Here is a 19,863-nt window from a genome sequence, read left to right as displayed (position 1 = left end):
TGGGCTGAGTAATAGCGGGATGTGCGCCAGCTTGTGCCCAGGTGAGCGCCGCCCTGTTGTTGTTGGACAGGTGTGACGGTCTCGCCTGCCGCTGATGCGTTACATGTCACGTAGCCTCCTGATCGGGGGACGGGATGATGAACCTCCATAACATGACGAGAAGTTCTGCGATACTCATTGTCTGCACATTTCTCAGCATTTTCGATACATCTGTTTGCTGTCAGTGAATAAAAACTTTCATTGTTAATATCAAGAGCTGAAATCTCGTCCTAAACAAAGACCTCGAAGCTGAGGGTTTGTTACAATGGCATCCAGTCTGCTCGATCCTAAACAGTTTGGACTCAAGGGTCATAATTGTCTCCTGGACTGATACATTGTAGCAAACTGTCAGAACAGAAGAGAGATTTGTGTTGCTGATGCATCCAGGTTCGGGGTGGGCAATTCATTTTCCCCAGGGACCACAAGAGACTGTGACTGTTGTGGAGGCCGAAGCAATAGGCTGAAATTAATTCTGCTGAATGTTAATATTAACATATTAATTATTATTTTATATTGTATCACATAATATTGACCATAATTAAGTATACCAATACCCCCTATATACAGTAAGAGCCCGTACCTAGCCCCCTATACAGTATGAGCCCCCCACATAGCCTCCTATATACGATATGAGCCCCCACATAGCCTCCCTATGTACTGTATAAGCCCACACATAGCCTCCTATGTACAGTATGAACCCCCATGTTGCCTCCTATATATATGAGCCCCCACATAGCCATCCTATATACTGTATGAGCCCACACATAGCCTCCTATGTACAGTATGAGCCCCCACATAGCCTCCTATATAGAGTATGAGCCTCCAATGTACAGTATGAGCCCCCACATTGCCTCATATATACAGTATGAGCCTCCACATAGTCCCCAAGTACAGTATGAGCCCCATATAGCATCATATATACAGTATGAGCCCCACATAGCCTCCTACATACAGTATGAGCCCCCACATAACCTCTATATACAGTATGAACCCCCACATAGTCTCCTATATACAGTATGAGCCCCCATATAGCTGCCTATATACAGTATAAGCCCCCACAATGTCACTATATATAGTATGAGCCCCCACATTACCCCTGTATACAGTATGAGCCCCCACATAGCTCCTTATATACATTATGAGCCCTCATATAATCCCCCTATATGCGGTATGAGTCCCCACATAGACTCTTATATACAGTTTGAGCCTCCACATAGCCTCCTATATACAGTATGTGCCCCACATAGCCTCCTATATACAGTATGTGCCCCACATAGCCTCCTATATACAGTATGAGCCCCCACATAGCTCCCTATATACAGTATAATCACCCACATAGCTCCCTATATACAGTATGAGCCCCCACGTTGCCTCCTATATACAGTATGAGCCCCACATAGCCTCCTATATACAGTGTGTGGCCCACATAGCCTCCTATATACAGTATCAGCCCCCACATAGCTCCCTATATACAGTATAAACACCCACATAGCTTCCTATATACAGTATGAGCCCCCACGTTGCCTCCTATATACAGTATGAGCCCCCACATTGCCTCCTATATACAGTATGAGCCCCCACGTTGCCTCCTATATACAGTATGAGCCCCCACATTGCCTCCTATATACAGTATGAGCCCCCACGTTGCCTCCTATATACAGTATGAGCCCCCACATTGCCTCCTATATACAGTATGAGCCCCCACATAGCCTCCTATATACAGTATGAGCCCCCACGTTGCCTCCTATATACAGTATGAGCCCCCACATTGCCTCCTATATACAGTATGAGCCCCCACATAGCCTCCTATATACAGTATGAGCCCCCACGTTGCCTCCTATATACAGTATGAGCCCCCACGTTGCCTCCTATATACAGTATGAGCCCCCACGTTGCCTCCTATATACAGTATGAGCCCCCACGTTGCCTCCTATATACAGTATGAGCCCCCACGTTGCCTCCTATACACAGTATGAGCCCCCACGTTGCCTCCTATATACAGTATGAGCCCCCACGTTGCCTCCTATATACAGTATGAGCCCCCACGTTGCCTCCTATATACAGTATGAGCCCCCACGTTGCCTCCTATATACAGTATGAGCCCCCACGTTGCCTCCTATATACAGTATGAGCCCCCACGTTGCCTCCTATACACAGTATGAGCCCCCACGTTGCCTCCTATATACAGTATGAGCCCCCACGTTGCCTCCTATATACAGTATGAGCCCTCCATATAATCTCCCTATACAATTTGCCCAGGTCTGGTCTAGAGCTATCTATCACCCCAGGCTATGAGAAGTTGTAGATGTGTATTTCTCACAGCTGAGAGTTTGTTGCTATTGTATCCTGTCTGTATGATCCTAATCAGTTTGGACTCCAGGATTATGATTTTTCCCTGCACTGATACATTGTGCTCCATTGTTTCAAGCTGTCAGAGAGCAGACGATGCATCTGGATGCCACATATGTGTCCGTGTGGCCCCAGACTGAGACGTTTCTGGTCTGTAGAAGTTTTGTAAATAGGAATTGTTCAATTCACTGACAGAAAGCCGAGATGTTACTGTAGCACCCTGAGGACTCGGCTGCTACAGGGGTATTACACCTCGACCCAGAGGTGTGGTATTCCACTCCCGGGTAAGGATGGAGTGTGGAACTGAGCTAGTAGGCTGCATGCACTACATACATCCCATTTCCGGGGGACAGAACAACGGTACTCCCACCAGTTTATGTGCAGGTACGACCGAGTCTGTCCCTGGCTGGAGTGGGAGGGGGGTGGAACATCCCAGTAGTGTAGGGGCAGATAGGGGGAGCAGTCTGGGTAATGCTAGGAGCTCATTGGGTGCTGGTCACCTGAGCTCACACATAGAGGGAGTATATAAGGTGGGCACCATCTTAGAACAGGGTCAGTCAGTGAGAGTTTAACCTGAGGAGCAGAGCAGAGGAGTTCAGCCAGGAGGGCTGACAGGGAGCTGTGGCTCCGGCTGGGCCCAGCTCCAGAACAGAGCCTGCTGAGAGAGAGAGAGAGGAGTCAGAAGGACCCAGAGAGGAAAGAAGAAAGAACCCTAAGATCCCAGAATAAGGACAGAAGGGTGAGGGGTTGGCGAACAAGGGTACCGGATCCCAAGCTGGCAGAGGCCAAAGCACACCTTAGCCAGGAACCGGAGGTCGTGGGCAGGATCTGCCACGACCCTCACCAAATCCACTAGAAAGGCATACCGAGCATAGGGTCAGGGAGCCCAGAGGAGGCTTGACCAACAAGAGACCCGAGGGAGCCGGACATAAGTGGATCCCTGGTGGGAACGGCCAGAGGAAGGGAGAGTCAGAAAGGAGCTCAGGACCAAGCTCCGGAATCGCCTGGGGGTTAGCCGAGTCCAGGACCTGGTGGACGCAGCACGGCTCGGGTGGTCACTCAAGGCCAGAGTGACCAAAAGAACACCAGTAAGTAAAAACCCTGAACTGCATCTCCTGACTCTGAATCTTCTTTCTGCATCATCACAACCCCCATCATCCACACCTGCTGCCCTGAGGTCATACCCCTCCCGTTGGGGGTTATACCATCACTGCTGCACATATACCACCGGCCTCAGCGGACTGCTCTGCAGCGGCGGCGTCAAAGCCGCACTCAACGGGTGGCGTAGTCGACAATCAAGTTAACATCTACTGCCATAGACTGCCACTTAGTTTGACACCCTGGGCACGGACCGGGTCACCGCCACAAGGACTACTACCCCTATCCAGATCCGGCTCCGGGTATCCCTTGCACATGGCCCAGGGGGTGCGTCAACTTTGGCGTAGTCGGCAGGATCACGTGCCCGCAACAACCGGGTACTGCGTGCCTGAAGAAAAGTTCACATTTACCTCAAAAAGAAGTCTCCCGCCAATTCCAGAGGGTCCCCGCCATCGGACGCCATCTCGGATCAGTTCCCGCCATTTGCCCGTCATCTGCAGTCTTTTCCCGCCATCTGAGAAGATTTCCCGCCTTGGCAGAGCGGACGCCATTATGGGCGTGCCAGAGGATGGCAAGAGGCCACCTCCCATCGTAGGCCAGGATCGGAAATGGCGCCAAAAGTGGAAACCGCCCCCACCAGCAGAGACTGTGATGATTGATATGTCCATCAGCGTGAGGGAACTGCCCCTGGAACTGGCAATCACAAAGTTGCCCCAGGACCACCCCCAATGTGGGCGGAGACGGAACAAAAGAGGGAAGATGGGTGCAGCCTGGAGGAGTCTGGAGAGAGCGCACCCAGAGATGAGGAGTCTGGAGAGGAGTCCAGAGAGAACACACCCGGAGATGGAGGGAGAGTCAGGCAGCACCGACCCTGTGGTCAGGAGCCTGTTGCAGGTCGCCACTCCAGAAGGCCTGCTGGAGATCCTGGCACAGCTCCCCCGAGACCGGGAGCGTGCACAGACCGCGCTGGAGGGCCTCGCACGAAGGATGGCCCGGGTGCAGCAGGAAACGCTGGCGGAGTGGACCCGAGAGATGGCCCTGCAGGCTGGAGCCTGCCAGCGAAGCATGCCACCCGCAGCGAGGAGCAAGTCCACCTCTGAGGACGGCGAAGGAGGGACGACGGCCGGAGACGACGCCGCGGAGGGAGCCGAAGAGATGAAGGCAGGTAATGGGGACGACAATATCCCATGCCGAGAAGCCGTGAGCCTGCCCCAGCTCCCCGTCGCAGAGCCCGAAATTTCCCCTGCCGTGCCCGTCGTTGCACCGTCACCGCTCCCGACTAGGCCTCAAACAGAAGCCGCGGCCGCGCTCCCCGTGACGTCACGCGCCTCAAATCAGAGTGCGACCAAACAGGAAGCGCCATCGGCCTGGTCGCAAGGCCGAGTACCCCCGGGCGCCGCAGTACCAACAGCGCCCTCTACCTCTGCTGAGTCACCGGCCTGGTCGCAAGGTCAAGTAACCCCGGGCGCCGCCGTCTTCACGGTGCCCTTTACATTCAGGGTGCCCCAGGCCTGGTCGCAAGGCCTGGTGAACCCGGGCGCCGCCACCACAACAGCGCCCTCAACGTCCACAGCGCCACACCTGGGTGAAGATCTATTTGCCCAGCACACGTGCCCGGATGGGCAGCCCTTTATATGGCCACCGGAGTATTACCAACTTGAGCTCCAAAAGGAAAGGCCCCTGTGTGAGCCCCTGATTCCGGCTCCGAAGCCCGTCAAGAGGACCCCGCTCTCGTTGGAGGAGACACAGTTTGAGTGGGACCCCCCAGGAGGACGTCGCCACTGATGTACAGTAGGAGCACTGTATATAGTTACCCGTCGGGGTATGAGAACTGTTATAAGTACTGCTGCTAGTTAAAATATAGTCCCCGTTGGGACCAGTGAACTGTTCCAGTGTGTCCCATCTCCCCACAGGCTGAGGACTGTGAGCAGCCATCCCTTTTTCCCCACTGGCCGAGGACTGAGAGCGGCCATACCTTCCCTTGTATATAGTTGCGCTTTCTAAGGCGCCCCCTACCGGTTTTATAGGAAACTGTTTTTCTTGAAGAGACTGTTGCACTTTACCCGGTCACAAGTTGCACCGTGGCCGGAGGAACAAGAATGTTTACTATGAAAAGTTTGATATGAAAAGTTTTATGATATATATAGTGTTTATTATGTTTATGATGTTTTGAAAAAAAATTGTATGTTTGTGGATGTTTTTATTCTTTTACAGCCCGAGGACGTGCTGTGATTTACCAGGGGGGAATGTAGCACCCTGAGGACTCGGCTGCTACAGGGGTATTACACCTCAAGCCAGAGGTGTGGTATTCCACTCCCGGGTAAGGATGGAGTGTGGAACTGAGCTAGTAGGCTGCATGCACTACATACATCCCATTTCCGGGGGACAGAACGACGGTACTCCCACCAGTTTATGTGCAGGTACGACAGCGTCTGTCCCTGGCTGGAGTGGGAGGGGGGTGGAACATCCCAGTAGTGTAGGGGCAGATAGAGGGAGCAGTCTGGGTAAAGATAGGAGCTCATTGGGTGCTGGTCACCTGAGCTCACACATAGAGGGAGTATATAAGGTGGGCACCATCTTAGAACAGGGTCAGTCAGTGAGAGTTTAACCTGAGGAGCAGAGCAGAGGAGTTCAGCCAGGAGGGCTGACAGGGAGCTGTGGCTCCGGCTGGGCCCAGCTCCAGAACAGAGCCTGCTGAGAGAGAGAGAGAGGAGTCAGAAGGACCCAGAGAGGAAAGAAGAAAGAACCCTAAGATCCCAGAATAAGGACAGAAGGGTGAGGGGTTGGCGAACAAGGGTACCGGATCCCAAGCTGGCAGAGGCCAAAGCACACCTTAGCCAGGAACCGGAGGTTGTGGGCAGGATCTGCCACGACCCTCACCAAATCCACTAGAAAGGCATACCGAGCATAGGGTCAGGGAGCCCAGAGGAGGCTTGACCAACAAGAGACCCGAGGGAGCCGGACATAAGTGGATCCCTGGTGGGAACGGCCAGAGGAAGGGAGAGTCAGAAAGGAGCTCAGGACCAAGCTCCGGAATCGCCTGGGGGTTAGCCGAGTCCAGGACCTGGTGGACGCAGCACGGCTCGGGTGGTCACTCAAGGCCAGAGTGACCAAAAGAACACCAGTAAGTAAAAACCCTGAACTGCATCTCCTGACTCTGAATCTTCTTTCTGCATCATCACAACCCCCATCATCCACACCTGCTGCCCTGAGGCCATACCCCTCCCGTTGGGGGTTATACTATTACTGCTGCACATATACCACCGGCCTCAGCGGACTGCTCTGCAGCGGCGGCGTCAAAGCCGCACTCAACGGGTGGCGTAGTCGACAATCAAGTTAACATCTACTGCCATAGACTGCCACTTAGTTTGACACCCTGGGCACGGACCGGGTCACCGCCACAAGGACTACTACCCCTATCCAGATCCGGCTCTGGGTATCCCTTGCACATGGCCCAGGTGGTGCGTCATTACAAGAAGAAGATGAATCATTTCTCCGCTGACTGTTTTGCATCGGATGAATGGAGCATCTGAGCCGCGTCAGCAGTCGCCCGGAGATCAGTCATGATGATTGCTGGGCGCGCTCTGTGCAGCGTGATGTCACTGACACACAGCAGACATGATGTCATAGTGTAGAGGTCATACATGAGCCGCTAACAGGACTCGTCTCCATCACATATGGAAGACATTGTGGGTTTAAGAGGATCGTAAGCGGAGTCCAGCGGACAAAGTGCTGTGTCTGCGCGCGGTGACATCACGGGGTCAGAGGGCGCTAGATGCGGGTGACATGCGGACGGTACCACTAATGCCCGGGATTAATGATAATGGCAAATCTGTGGTAATTGCATCTGTCCCTGTGCACATATAGATGACTCTTATCTATAGCCCAGCGGCTCATGGGGTCATAGGTAGGAAAAGGGGGTCTGATGGAGGAGTGTAAAGGACCCCGGGCGTCTTCTGAAACCAACAGTATTGCCATTCACTGCCCATAGAATTGCATCTAAATATTATCTCCATAGAATGAAATGTATCAGTGCCATACAGTGCCCATATAATGCTGCCAGACTGTGCACAGCAATGTCACCTGTGCACACACAACTCTAAAATACCCCAAAACACACGAAAATGAATGCCCGGATAATACTGTCACACAGTGAATCCATAAAAGTGCCTTCTCCTGCCTAGAAAATATCGTCATACGGTGCTCACATAATATTGTCATACAGTTTCAATATATCGCCAATATATCACCATAACTAGAAATCCTACTGGCCAAACCAAGTGGTCACGTGTCCATGTAGGTGCGTATGTTTAGAGTGAGGTTCAGAGAAATAGATGTTCTGATGACAGCCACCACAATTGACCATGCCATACAATGCTCCAATAATACTGCAATATACTAACACTGGTGTCGTGATATAGCCACAAGAAGAGTAGAAATGGTAAAAAAAATGCATATTAATACGCAGTAATTACCATTAATTCACTATTTTTTTTACATTCTATTTTTTTTTTCAGTCCATGTCCCACAATTCCTGGTCCAGCCGGTGTCTACGTTCCAGAAATATGGTGGATCAGTCACTCTTAGTTGTGTGGTGGAACCAGCAAGTGCAACCATATCTTGGAGGTTGAATGGAGAGGAGCTTGAAGAATTCCCAGGCATTTTGGTTTCAGGAGGAACCTTGGTGATCACCGGGTTGAATAATGACACTGCAGGGAGATATCAGTGCATTGCTCGTACCCCAGCTGGAGCCATGGCCAGCGTTCCAGCAATTGTCACCCTAGCTAGTGAGTATGAAAGTCGATTATACAATAAATGACTGTAATATGGAATGTGAAAGTGTAAATCCTCATATTGTATTTAACTGCCTTTCAGTGGGAAACGACCATAGATATAATTAGGGATAGTAATGGGCTCAAACACAGCCCCTTACCCCTTTTGTCTCAAAACATATATACTGAGCCCACAACTGTGCCACTGGGTTGTCTTATTTTATGGCCAATAATGCTCTATATTGTCACAAACAGTCAGGGGCACGCTAAGCCAGTAATAAAGGAGCGAACAATACTATAATAATGAACAAGGGGTGAGGATTGACCTCATTACTGCCCCTTTTATAAATTACTTCTTGCATGGTCAGTGAAGCTCTATATAGCCACAAACTATGATATCTAAGCCAGAGGTAGAGGAGCAATCAGTAATCTATAACACTGAACAAAAGGTGACGTTTTAACCATGATGTGAGGAACATCGTGCATCACCTGGACACTACTGAATGCAAGGATACTAGGCACCTATGTTTATAATTGGTGGGATTTGTGATGACTGTGTGAGATTTGACCCAATAATCATCCCTGTGTACAGAATGAAGTGTATAGCCAATAATTCTCTGTATAATCATCTATAGTGACACCTAAGTCAGTTAGAGGTGCAGGCCACAGTCTAAAATAATGTACAAGGGATGTTGTTTGCTCCCATTACCATCCCCTGTGAACACCACTGAATTCAATGATACTAAGAACTTGTGTTGCACATATCATCAAGACTATTCTACAAGAAACTATCAGCAAAAGATTCTCATTACATTGATGCACGAAAGTAATGTTTCCCAATAGCCTCAGCCTGTAGGCCAGAAAAGCACTACCTGCCAGACCTAATGGACACATTTTTATACTTTCAGTCCTTTTAATATTCAGTCATTATTAAAAATCATACAGATGTAGGGAACGTATTAAGAAAGCAGAGGGTCAAGAGCCTGCATGAAGAGTGTTTTGACGTCAGAAGTTCCTTGGAATGCAGATCAGTCTGTGGTTTTCCCCTCCGGCAGGGAATGGGTTAGACAAAGGTGATTGAATTTTGACAATTTCATGGATTGCAGCTGTGAGACCCTTCCCCAGAGCTCAGGATCAGTAACAATGCTGTATGCAGGTGAACATACCAAGAACTATATCCCCTTGAGATGGAAGTACATAGGGGTGGGGGTAGGTGGGGGGGTAAAGAGCCCCTTCTGTCATTAATCCCTGAGAGTTTTGGGACTTGGCCCAGGCTAGGAGAGTGGGATAGAGTTTCTGAAAACACATTCCTGAGCAGAATAGGGGTAGTGTTTTTGCTTGAGAGTTGATAAATGAGCATGCAGAGGACGGGTGGGGGGACATAGTTTTAATGAGAGATATGATTACACAGGAATGGAGGCCTATTTCAGTTAACTCATCCATTACCATGACTCTCTGCAAATCCAGTACATGTGCACTATATATACTATTGATATAATGAGTATGGTTGTATCCCTTTAAGAATGGAAATGTAGATTCAGATGAAATCGAGGCAGTGTTGCAGTTGATGAGTCTGTGAGTTAGAAAATGCATTGATTTCTAGAATGCAGGCCACTCTCATTTGGTTCTGCTTTGTTGTCCTAACTTTGATGACATCCTAGAAGTTTGGTAAAACAATAGGATCCCTATAAATGACCTGATCCCACTTCCCCCTCAAACTAAAACATTGATCCTTACGTTCATCTTCATAGAGAGCCCCTTGTAAGGTAGAATAAATGGTCCATGACTGCAACCTTGATGGTTGCTCCTTCTCTTGCATTGTGTACGTCCCCATGGCGGTCCCTTCATAATGACTTGCCAGCTCTGTTTTTCTTTGCTGTGTGCATGGCAGAAATGCCGCCACAGAAGAGATGGAGTCTGAAGGAAGCACAAAGAACCATTCTTTCCAAAGCAAGGCCCATCAGCTTACACACCTATCAGGTTTTCGGGAGCCGGTCTCCAGAGACCTTAATTGAGATGAATTTGCTTAAGGTATGGTCCAATGTAAATAGCAGTTACAATGACTTTCTTCCTGGCGGCCTGGAATGCAGAACTGCGATGGGGTAACGTCCTTCTCTCCGAGAGGTTCAGCTTCTCTGTGGATAAAATATGTACATATTTAATAGGAAACTTTTGACTTCTGGTCGCGATTAGTCTAGGAGTTTCAGTTCATGACATCGTTCACATAAATGAAGCAACAAATGAGTTTTAAATGAAAGGTCTTTTTGCTTTCAACCAGATTTTCGCAATAATAACATCTATTACAATGATGGAGGCAGGTAGTGAAGAATGGGGGTGCCAGTGAAAGAGGAGGTCTCTGCAGCTGCTCTGGGTGGTGAGCAGCCGGGGAGCCCCCTGCCTGTACCTCTGTACACTCTTACACATTTCCCTTCTTAATTCACCCCCCCCAAAAAATTCTCTATTTATAATTGTAAATATCAGAAGTGATATTGCAATTTTAAGTTATTTTATATTGTTATATGAAGGCAAGAATGTAAGAGCAGCAATGAAAGGATTTCTTCCTGTGCTGCTCACGGCGGATGAGCCCCTCCCGAGGTCCCGCATCACTGACTTTCTTAGAGAAATTCCTTTCCTCTGATCTGGACACTGATAAATGTATCAACGCCAAGAGAAAACAAATCTGGGGGAGGGATTGACACTCGGGGTACAGGATAATGACACTCGGGGTACAGGATAATGACACTGACACTCGGGGTACAGGATAATGACACTCGGTGTACAGGATAATGACTGACACTTGGGGTACAGGATAATGACACTCGGGGTACAGGATAATGACACTCGGGGTACAGGATAATGACTGACACTTGGGGTACAGGATAATGACACTGACATTCGGGGTACAGGATAATGACGCTGACACTCGGGGTACAGGATAATGACACTCGGTGTACAGGATAATGACTGACACTTGGGGTACAGGATAATGACACTCGGGGTACAGGATAATGACACTCGGGGTACAGGATAATGACTGACACTTGGGGTACAGGATAATGACACTGACATTCGGGGTACAGGATAATGACGCTGACACTTGGGGTACAGGATAATGACACTCGAGGTACAGGATAATGACACTCTGGGTACTGGATAATGACAGACACTTGGGGTACAGGATAATGACGCTGACACTCGGGGCACAGGATAATGACGCTGACGCTCGGGGTGCAGGATAATGACTCTCGGGGTGCAGGATAATGACACTCGGGGTACAGGATAATGACACTCGGGGTACTGGATAATGACTGACACTTGGGGTACAGGATAATGACACTGACACTCGGGGTACAGGATAATGACGCTGACGCTCAGGGTGCAGGATAATGACACTGACACTCAGGGTACAGGATAATGACACTCGGGGTGCAGGATAATGACGCTGACACTCGGGGTCCAGGATAATGATGCTGACACTCGGGGTGCAGGATAATGACACTGACACTCACGGTGCAGGATAATGATGCTGACACTTGGGGTACAGGTCGATGTTGACACTCGGGGTACAGGATAATGACGCTGACACTTGGGGTACAGGATAATGACACTGACACTCGGGGTACAGGATAATGACGCTGACACTCGGGGTACAGGATAATGGCACTGACACTCGGGGTACAGGTTGATGCTGACACTCGGGGTACAGGCTGACGCTGACACTCGGGGTACAGGATAATGACGCTGACACTCGGGATACAGGATAATGACGCTGACACTCACGGTACCGGATAATGATGCTGACACTGGGGTACAGGATAATGACGTTGGGGGTACAGGATGATGACACTGACACTCAGGGTACAGGATAATGACGCTGACACTCAGGGTACAGGATAATGACACTTGGGGTACAGGATAATGACACTGACACTCAGGGTACAGGATAATGACACTCGGGGTACAGGATAATGACGCTGACACTCAGGGTACAGGATAATGACACTTGGGGTACAGGATAATGACACTGACACTCAGGGTACAGGATAATGACACTCGGGGTACAGGATAATGACACTCAGGGTACAGGTTGACGCTGACATTCGGGGTACAAGATGATGACGTTGGGGGTACAGGATAATGACACTCAGGGTACAGGATAATGATGCTGACACTCGGGGTCCAGGATAATGATGCTGACACTCGGGGTGCAGGATAATGACACTGACACTCACGGTGCAGGATAATGATGCTGACACTTGGGGTACAGGTCGATGCTGACGCTCGGGGTACAGGATAATGACACTCAGGGTGCAGGATAATGATGCTGACACTCACGGTGCAGGATAATGATGCTGACACTTGGGGTACAGGTCGATGCTGACGCTCGGGGTACAGGATAATGACACTCGGGGTGCAGGATAATGACACTGACACTCACGGTGCAGGATAATGATGCTGACACTTGGGGTACAGGTCGATGCTGACGCTCGGGGTACAGGATAATGACACTCAGGGTGCAGGATAATGATGCTGACACTCGGGGTCCAGGATAATGATGCTGACACTCGGGGCGCAGGATAATGACACTGACACTCACGGTGCAGGATAATGATGCTGACACTTGGGGTACAGGTCGATGCTGACACTCGGGGTACAGGATAATGATGCTGACACTCGGGGTACAGGATAATGACACTGACACTCCAGGTACAGGATAATGACGCTGACACTCGGGGTACAGGATAATGACGCTGACACTCGGGGTACAGGATAATGATGCTGACACTCGGGGTACAGGATAATGACACTGACACTCCAGGTACAGGATAATGACGCTGACACTCGGGGTACAGGATAATGACGCTGACACTCGGGGTACAGGATAATGATGCTGACACTCGGGGTACAGGCTGACGGCTCTGACACTCGGGGTACAGGCTGACGGCTCTGACACTCGGGGTACAGGCTGACGGCGCTGACACTCGGGGTACAGGCTCACGGCGCTGACACTCTGGGTACAGGCTGACGGCGCTGACACTCTGGGTGCTTGGACAGGTTTTGGGTACATCTGTGCTGTAGACTTGGTCGTCTCGCTCTTCTTTACTTTTGTCTCTTATTGATGCAGAGAATATTTTCGGCGATGGCTGAAGATTAATTTGTACATTTTTCTCCGGTCAGAAATCTTTTCATTTCCGGTTTCTGGAGTCGCGGATTCTCTTCTGTTTCTCTTGTAGTTTAATAACTTTCCAATCTGGATATTGCAGTGAAATCCTCCGGACACGACGGAACGTTCTCCTTCTTATCTTTATATCATGGAACGTTGAGAATCCGACAACCAATATTTACAAATATTTTGCCGTAACAATTTTTACTTTTGTTATTTTCTGCTCACGATCTTCTGTAATTTGGACCCTTCCACTTTACGACTCGTCGCTCTCCTAGACCACGAGGAGTTAACTTCTGGCACTACTCGGCTGGGTCCACCCTGCCTTAAAGGATTAATCCATTTTATTTTCCTTCTTGAGTTTAGGTGCAGGTGTAAAAAATTCCATTAGCGTTAAACATTGGAAGACCTTTTAAGAAATGTTATGAACTCGACCGGGTCTGGCAGACATTTCTATGCAATTTTTTTTTATTACTTAAATTTTTTTTTTTTTTTTTTTTTTTTTTTTATGATTTTCCAGCCTCCCCATCCAAAAAAAAAATCTGAATGCTCAAAAGCCGAGTTTGTTCTGGGCTCCGTATTTTGGAAAGGTGGGAGACGAGGGAGGAGGATAATTGCCTTAATCAGATGGTTTCAGGCAGCGAGAGATTATCATTAGGAACACAAAAAAAAATGCAAAAAACATTCTGTACATTGAGGCCTCCTCGAGTAATGAGCAGAACAGGTTCATGTTAATGATCCTCTCATTAAAGTCATTTCCTGGCCCGACCCCTGTAATTCACCAATAAGTGGCCCTATTGATTGGTCTCGTTGAAGTCTTAATCACGCTACATCTTCTTCTTCCTGCCTGGAAAAATTCCACCAAGTGATGTTAGAATATAAATATAGGGAGACTCGGAAGAATCATTTTGCAACTTTCTAGAAGGTTGAGAAAAATAGAGCCAAGATGTCGAAAAGAAATGACAACAATAGGGCATTTATAAAAGTCTACTGTACGGGAGTCGGCACAGGTCGCAAAGAAGAAGTCCACTTTACCGCGTGGTGCACAAAGGGAATGTAGGCTTAATGGCCAGTTGGACTTTCTTAGTGGTCCAGTAATGGGAATCCTCAAAAACATTAATAAAAAACAATCCAAAAACTTTGCCGAGACGTTGGTGAAAAGGTTTCAGAGACTTGTGCAGTCTTAAAATTTACTCCCAAAAGGTACTAGTTTTGGTACTATTGTGAAATGTCCATCACTCCAACTCTCAGACATTTCCTTCTGACAGCATATTGACATGGATCATTTCCGAACCAAGTCCTTGATGTCTAACTTATTGTGTTGTTTTCCAAGAAAGGTCTTCTTACTGGGTTACTGGATTCTGGAGGGGTCCAAAATTTATTTCCAAGATCTACAGTAAATTGCTTATCTTTGGAAGTATTGGAATTTTTTTTCTCTTTCAGTATCCAATATCTGATCAATATCTGCTTGGGGTTTTGGGGTCTATTGACCATTTATGAGATTGTTTGAGAATGAGATTGTGAAATTGATTCTACTTGGGTGAACTTTTTAGAATAAAAAAAAAAAATTGTTGTAAGCCACCATAGGTAAAATTTGAGATTGTGTTTGCCGGCCAAACGAACAATTGGCTAAATGGGTCTTCAAGTTAGAAACTCTTAATGACTACAATGTAATCTCTGTAGGACGTATTGAACACAGTTTGGTTTTCTTAGATTATTATTTAACGGCCTTCGGCTCAATCTCCAACCATGGCAACTTGATGGATGGACAATCTGTAGGCACATCGATCTTGTGCAGCCTAGATAGGTCCACCAGGGTCTTCTCCGCCGTTATCTTGATAGTATCAAGCCATCGCGTTGCTGGTCTTCTTCTTCGCCTTATTCCTTCTATTTTTCTGACCAGGTTGTCCTTCTCCAGTGATTACTTTTTGTATGATGTGTCCAAAGTAGGCAAGTCGTAGCTTGGTGATCTTTGCTTCCAGCAACATGTCCGGCTTGATTTGTTCCAAAATTGATTTTGTTTTTTCTTTTTGCCATCCACGGTATTGATGATCTCCCTCTCTAGCACCACATTTCGAAGACATAGATTCTTCTTCTGTCTCGTTTCTCTATCCTCCAGGTTTTCTGAGAACATCTCTTAGACGGGTTATCTGGATGGGGCTGATCGAAGGAGCCTGATTTTAAGAAACCTTCACCCCTCTATCCCACGTATTGAAGTTGCCGAATGCTTGTCGTCTGTAGTAGATCTTCTTTTTCCCTCCACCTTCTGGAGAACATTGCTGAGGTTTTTCGTTAATACCAGACACTGAGCAAAGAAGCCAAATACCCAGAATGAACTTTTTTTTTTTTCTTGCACATTTTTCCTTTTCATGTGTCCGGAGTTTCATCTGGGTTTGTTTTTCCTCCCCGAGAAGAGAAAATAATAAGACAAAAACATTAGGAGAGAAAAATGAGAACTCGGAGCTATTATTTTTTTATTTGCTTGATTGGAAAGTCAGAAAGTTACATTCCTGCTCGATGATTAAAGGTGAAGTCTGATTACCCTCCAAAGGGGCTTTTATTTTTCCTTAAATGTCTGGATTAAAAGTTTCTCTCCATATAGGGAAAATATATATTATTGTACCGTGTTAGCCAGTAGATAGAAAAATATTTAGATTTGAGAGTCCTCAGTGGTTGATAGCTTTTAATGGCTAACTGAAAAGATGGTAACAAATTGCAAGCTTTCCAGACTACTCAGGTCTCTTCATCAGGCATAGAGTCCTATCCAGGTCTCTTCATCAGGCATAGAGTCCTATCCAGGTCTCTTCATCAGGCATAGAGTCCTATCCAGGTCTCTTCATCAGATATAGAATCCTATCCAGGTCTCTTCATCAGGCATAGAATCCTATCCAGGTCTCTTCGTCAGGCATAGAATCCTATCCAGGCCTTTTCATCAGGCATAGAATCCTATCCAGGTCTCTTTGTCAGACATAGAATCCTATCCAGGTCTCTTCATCAGGCATAGAATCCTATCCAGGCCTCTTCATCAGGCATAAAATCATATCCAGGCCTCTTTATCAGGCATAAAATCATATCCAGGTCTCTTCATCAGGCATAGAATCCTATGCAGGCCTCTTCATCAGGCATAGAATCCTATCCAGGTCTCTTTGTCAGACATAGAATCCTATCCAGGTCTCTTCATCAGGCATAGAATCCTATCCAGGCCTCTTCATCAGGCATAAAATCATATCCAGGCCTCTTTATCAGGCATAAAATCATATCCAGGTCTCTTCATCAGGCATAGAATCCTATGCAGGCCTCTTCATCAGGCATAGAATCCTATCCAGGCCTCTTCATCAGGCATAGAATCCTATCCAGGCCTCTTCATCAGGCACAGAATCCTATCCAGGCCTTTTCATCATGCATATAATCCTATGCAGGCCTTTTCATCAGGCATAGAATCCTATCCAGGTCTCTTCGTCAGGCATAGAGTGCTATCCAGGTCTCTTCGTCAGGCATAGAATCATATCCAGGCCTCTTCGTCAGGCATAGAATGCTATCCAGGTCTCTTCGTCAGGCATAGAATCATATCCAGGTCTCTTCATCAGGCATAGAGTCCTATCCAGGTCTCTTCATCAGGCATAGAGTGCTATCCAGGTCTCTTCATCAGGCATAGAGTCCTGTGCCTGATGAAGAGACCTGATTAATCTGGAAAGCTTGCAATTTGTTACCATCTTTTCAGTTAGCCATTAAAAGGTATCAACCACTGAGGACTCTCAAATCTAAATATTAATCTTCTCTCCCAAATTTATGTCAATTTCTTGCTTGTTGAGCTGAATCTGCTTATTGCTGAATATTTGTCTCTGTTTTTTTTTTTACTATTCCTCTGGAATATTGACATTTTTTTAACGTTTTTTTTATGATACAGAAATGTTTTTTTTTATATGAGTGATTTTGTGAAACCATTTTTAGCCGGTCCTCCAGTGAGTGACCTACGGAGACTACAGGGCTATTGTCCATGATTTACTGGTTCATTTACTGTCAGAAAAAAAAATAAATCAGCTTGTCCTTTATGGAAAAGGTTTGACCTGTTGAGGTTTTAGTGGCACAAATACATTTAGGAGATAAAATTGGTAAAAGTGTTGGTGATTTGACACCTGAAACTCCTGCCAACAACCAGAAGAAAAGAACCATAGTGCTTCATATCCATAACTAAAGAACCTCAGAAACTGCTCTGGAAAATACCCACCAAGGCCAAAGGTGCCAGATGCCAGAATACACATTGATGTAACTCCCCTTTAAGTGCTATCCAATTGGCAGGAAACGACTGCGCTGACACCATAGGCGCTCACATTATTCCCCGGCTGCTTTTGCTTTTTCAGACTGGCTGCATGTTCTTCATTTCTCGTTAACTTTAATTAAGTTTCCTTTACCCGCCCTCCTCCTTTTATTTAATGACCTTTTTTTTCTCTTTTTTTTTACTTTCTGGATTTTGAGTGTCTTTGAGTTTTAATCTTTTTCTTTGTGGCGTTGTTGTAGAGCGTTGAGTTTTGGGTGATCTGTGGCTTCTCCATCTTCCAGGAATAACACCACATCACAGAATCTATAGCAGACAGTTCACAGCTGAACTTTGTTTAATAACCTCAGGCTTGAGTTACAAAAACTTCCGAGCCCCATATAGAACCATCCAGAGGAGGAAATGTTTAAGACAAAATCTTATGACAGTAAGAAATCTATATCTGAACCATCGATTCATCTCCTCACGACCAGGTGAAAAGTTTCTCTAGAACCATCTCTTTGCCTCTCCAAACTTTTTCATGATTTTTCAGATTGCATCTTCTTCAAGGTTTATCGTCTTCTTTTTGTCCTTCTTAGCATAATTGTCTTATAATCTAGTCATTAGTAAACAGACAGACTTGTTTAGTCAAGGCTCCATTGTTTTATCTATCTTTTATAATCTTCATCTTTATTCACCGTATGTTGATATCTAGGTCATGAAGAACCTTTGACATGGTTCTTCACTCTTCATCCTTGACCATTTCCCTTTTCGTCTTGGTTCAATGATTTCGATATCTAGATTATGAAGAACCTTTTGACATTGTTCTATTCTCTTCATCCTTGACCATTTCCCTCTTCGTCTTGGTTCAATGATTTCGATATCTAGGTCGTGAAGAACCCTTTGACATTGTTCTATTCTCTTCATCCTTGACCATTTCCCTTTTCGTCTTGGTTCAGTGATTTCGATATCTAGGTCGTGAAGAACCTTTTGACATGATTCTATCCTCTTCATCCATTTCCCTTTTCGTCTTGGTTCAGTGATTTCGATATCTAGGTCGTGAAGAACCCTTTGACATTGTTCTATTCTCTTCATCCTTGACCATTTCCCTTTTCGTCTTGGTTCAATGATTTCGATACCTAGGTCGTGAAGAACCTTTTGACATTGTTCTATTCTCTTCATCCTTGACCATTTCCCTCTTCGTCTTGGTTCAATGATTTCGATATCTAGGTCATGAAGAACCTTTTGACATGGTTGTATCCTCTTCATCCTTGACCATTTTCCTCTTCTATGATCTCTTCGAAAGATTTTGGACAGGGTTATCGATGTCAATATCTAGGTCATGAAGCACCTTGGAGACGGTTCTTCAGGCTTCATCCTTGTCCTTCTGAGACTCTAGTAAGGTTACTAATCTTAGCATTTTTAGATAGACACTTTATCGTTTTACTTGATGTTTTACGAGGACACCCACCTTACACAAGACCATCAAGATGTTGGCTTAGAACAAGACTTATGTAGACCATGAGAACTTCATATTTGAAGACCTGTACACAAGATATAACCACTGTGGTCAAAGTTTTGATGGGCTAAAGGACTAATATTTTGGCTAGAACCAATCCCGGATCTTTATTGCCTCTGAACGCCGGGCCAAGTTCTCACGTCCTTGCTTTGTTTTTGCTCCGGGCTCTGGTCCGATGTTCTGTTTAGCGGAGGATGTAATATGTTTGTTACAATTGACACTGTTCTGCTGTCAGACTAGTAAACACCGGCTTAGCGACATTCCTCTCGGAGCGCGATCCCAATGTTTACATTCGTTGGGCGGCTGTCGAAGCCTTGATCTCCCGGAGTAACGTCTGTCTGTATCTTAAGGACGCGCACTCATCTAGACCTCCGAATCTTCTTCTAAACCCTTTATACCGGAGAATTCGTGCACAATTTTCTGATTATTTCATTCCCCTTCCATCTCTTTTTCCTTTACAAAGAGAACTTTTGATTTTTTTTCTGGAATTTTTTTTTTAACATTTAATTAAAAGCAGACAGTCTCTTTTACTTGTGTCGGGTCACGGAGCAATGTGCGTCTAGAACGGAGAAGCCACTGGGGATGTATGAAGCGTATGTTGGCCAGGAGCGTTGGCTTCTCTCTCGAGCTCGTTGGCCTTGCTTTCTCGCCTGCTTTCCATCCAGGC

At 46.7% G+C, this 19,863-nt stretch overlaps 1 protein-coding gene across 5 annotated transcripts in view; it reads left to right on the top strand.

The window, feature by feature from the left end:
- The window catches only part of BOC (BOC cell adhesion associated, oncogene regulated), a 150,543-nt gene that overhangs the window by 115,072 nt on the left and 15,608 nt on the right, over positions 1 to 19,863 (top strand). For all 5 annotated transcript variants that reach the window (XM_073668660.1, XM_073668658.1, XM_073668659.1 and 2 more), the window contains exon 3: positions 8,004 to 8,273. In XM_073668660.1, the coding sequence (XP_073524761.1) occupies positions 8,004 to 8,273 (270 nt within the window). The remainder of the gene's footprint in view (positions 1 to 8,003; positions 8,274 to 19,863) is intronic.

Source organism: Phyllobates terribilis, unplaced genomic scaffold (assembly GCF_046119375.1).
Source record: "Phyllobates terribilis strain yellow unplaced genomic scaffold, ASM4611937v1 Scaffold_2__4_contigs__length_985480577, whole genome shotgun sequence".
Taxonomy (NCBI): Eukaryota; Metazoa; Chordata; class Amphibia; order Anura; family Dendrobatidae; genus Phyllobates; species Phyllobates terribilis.
The sequence above is the reverse complement of the archived record's forward strand: the minus strand, read 5'-3'. Positions and strand labels throughout refer to the sequence as shown.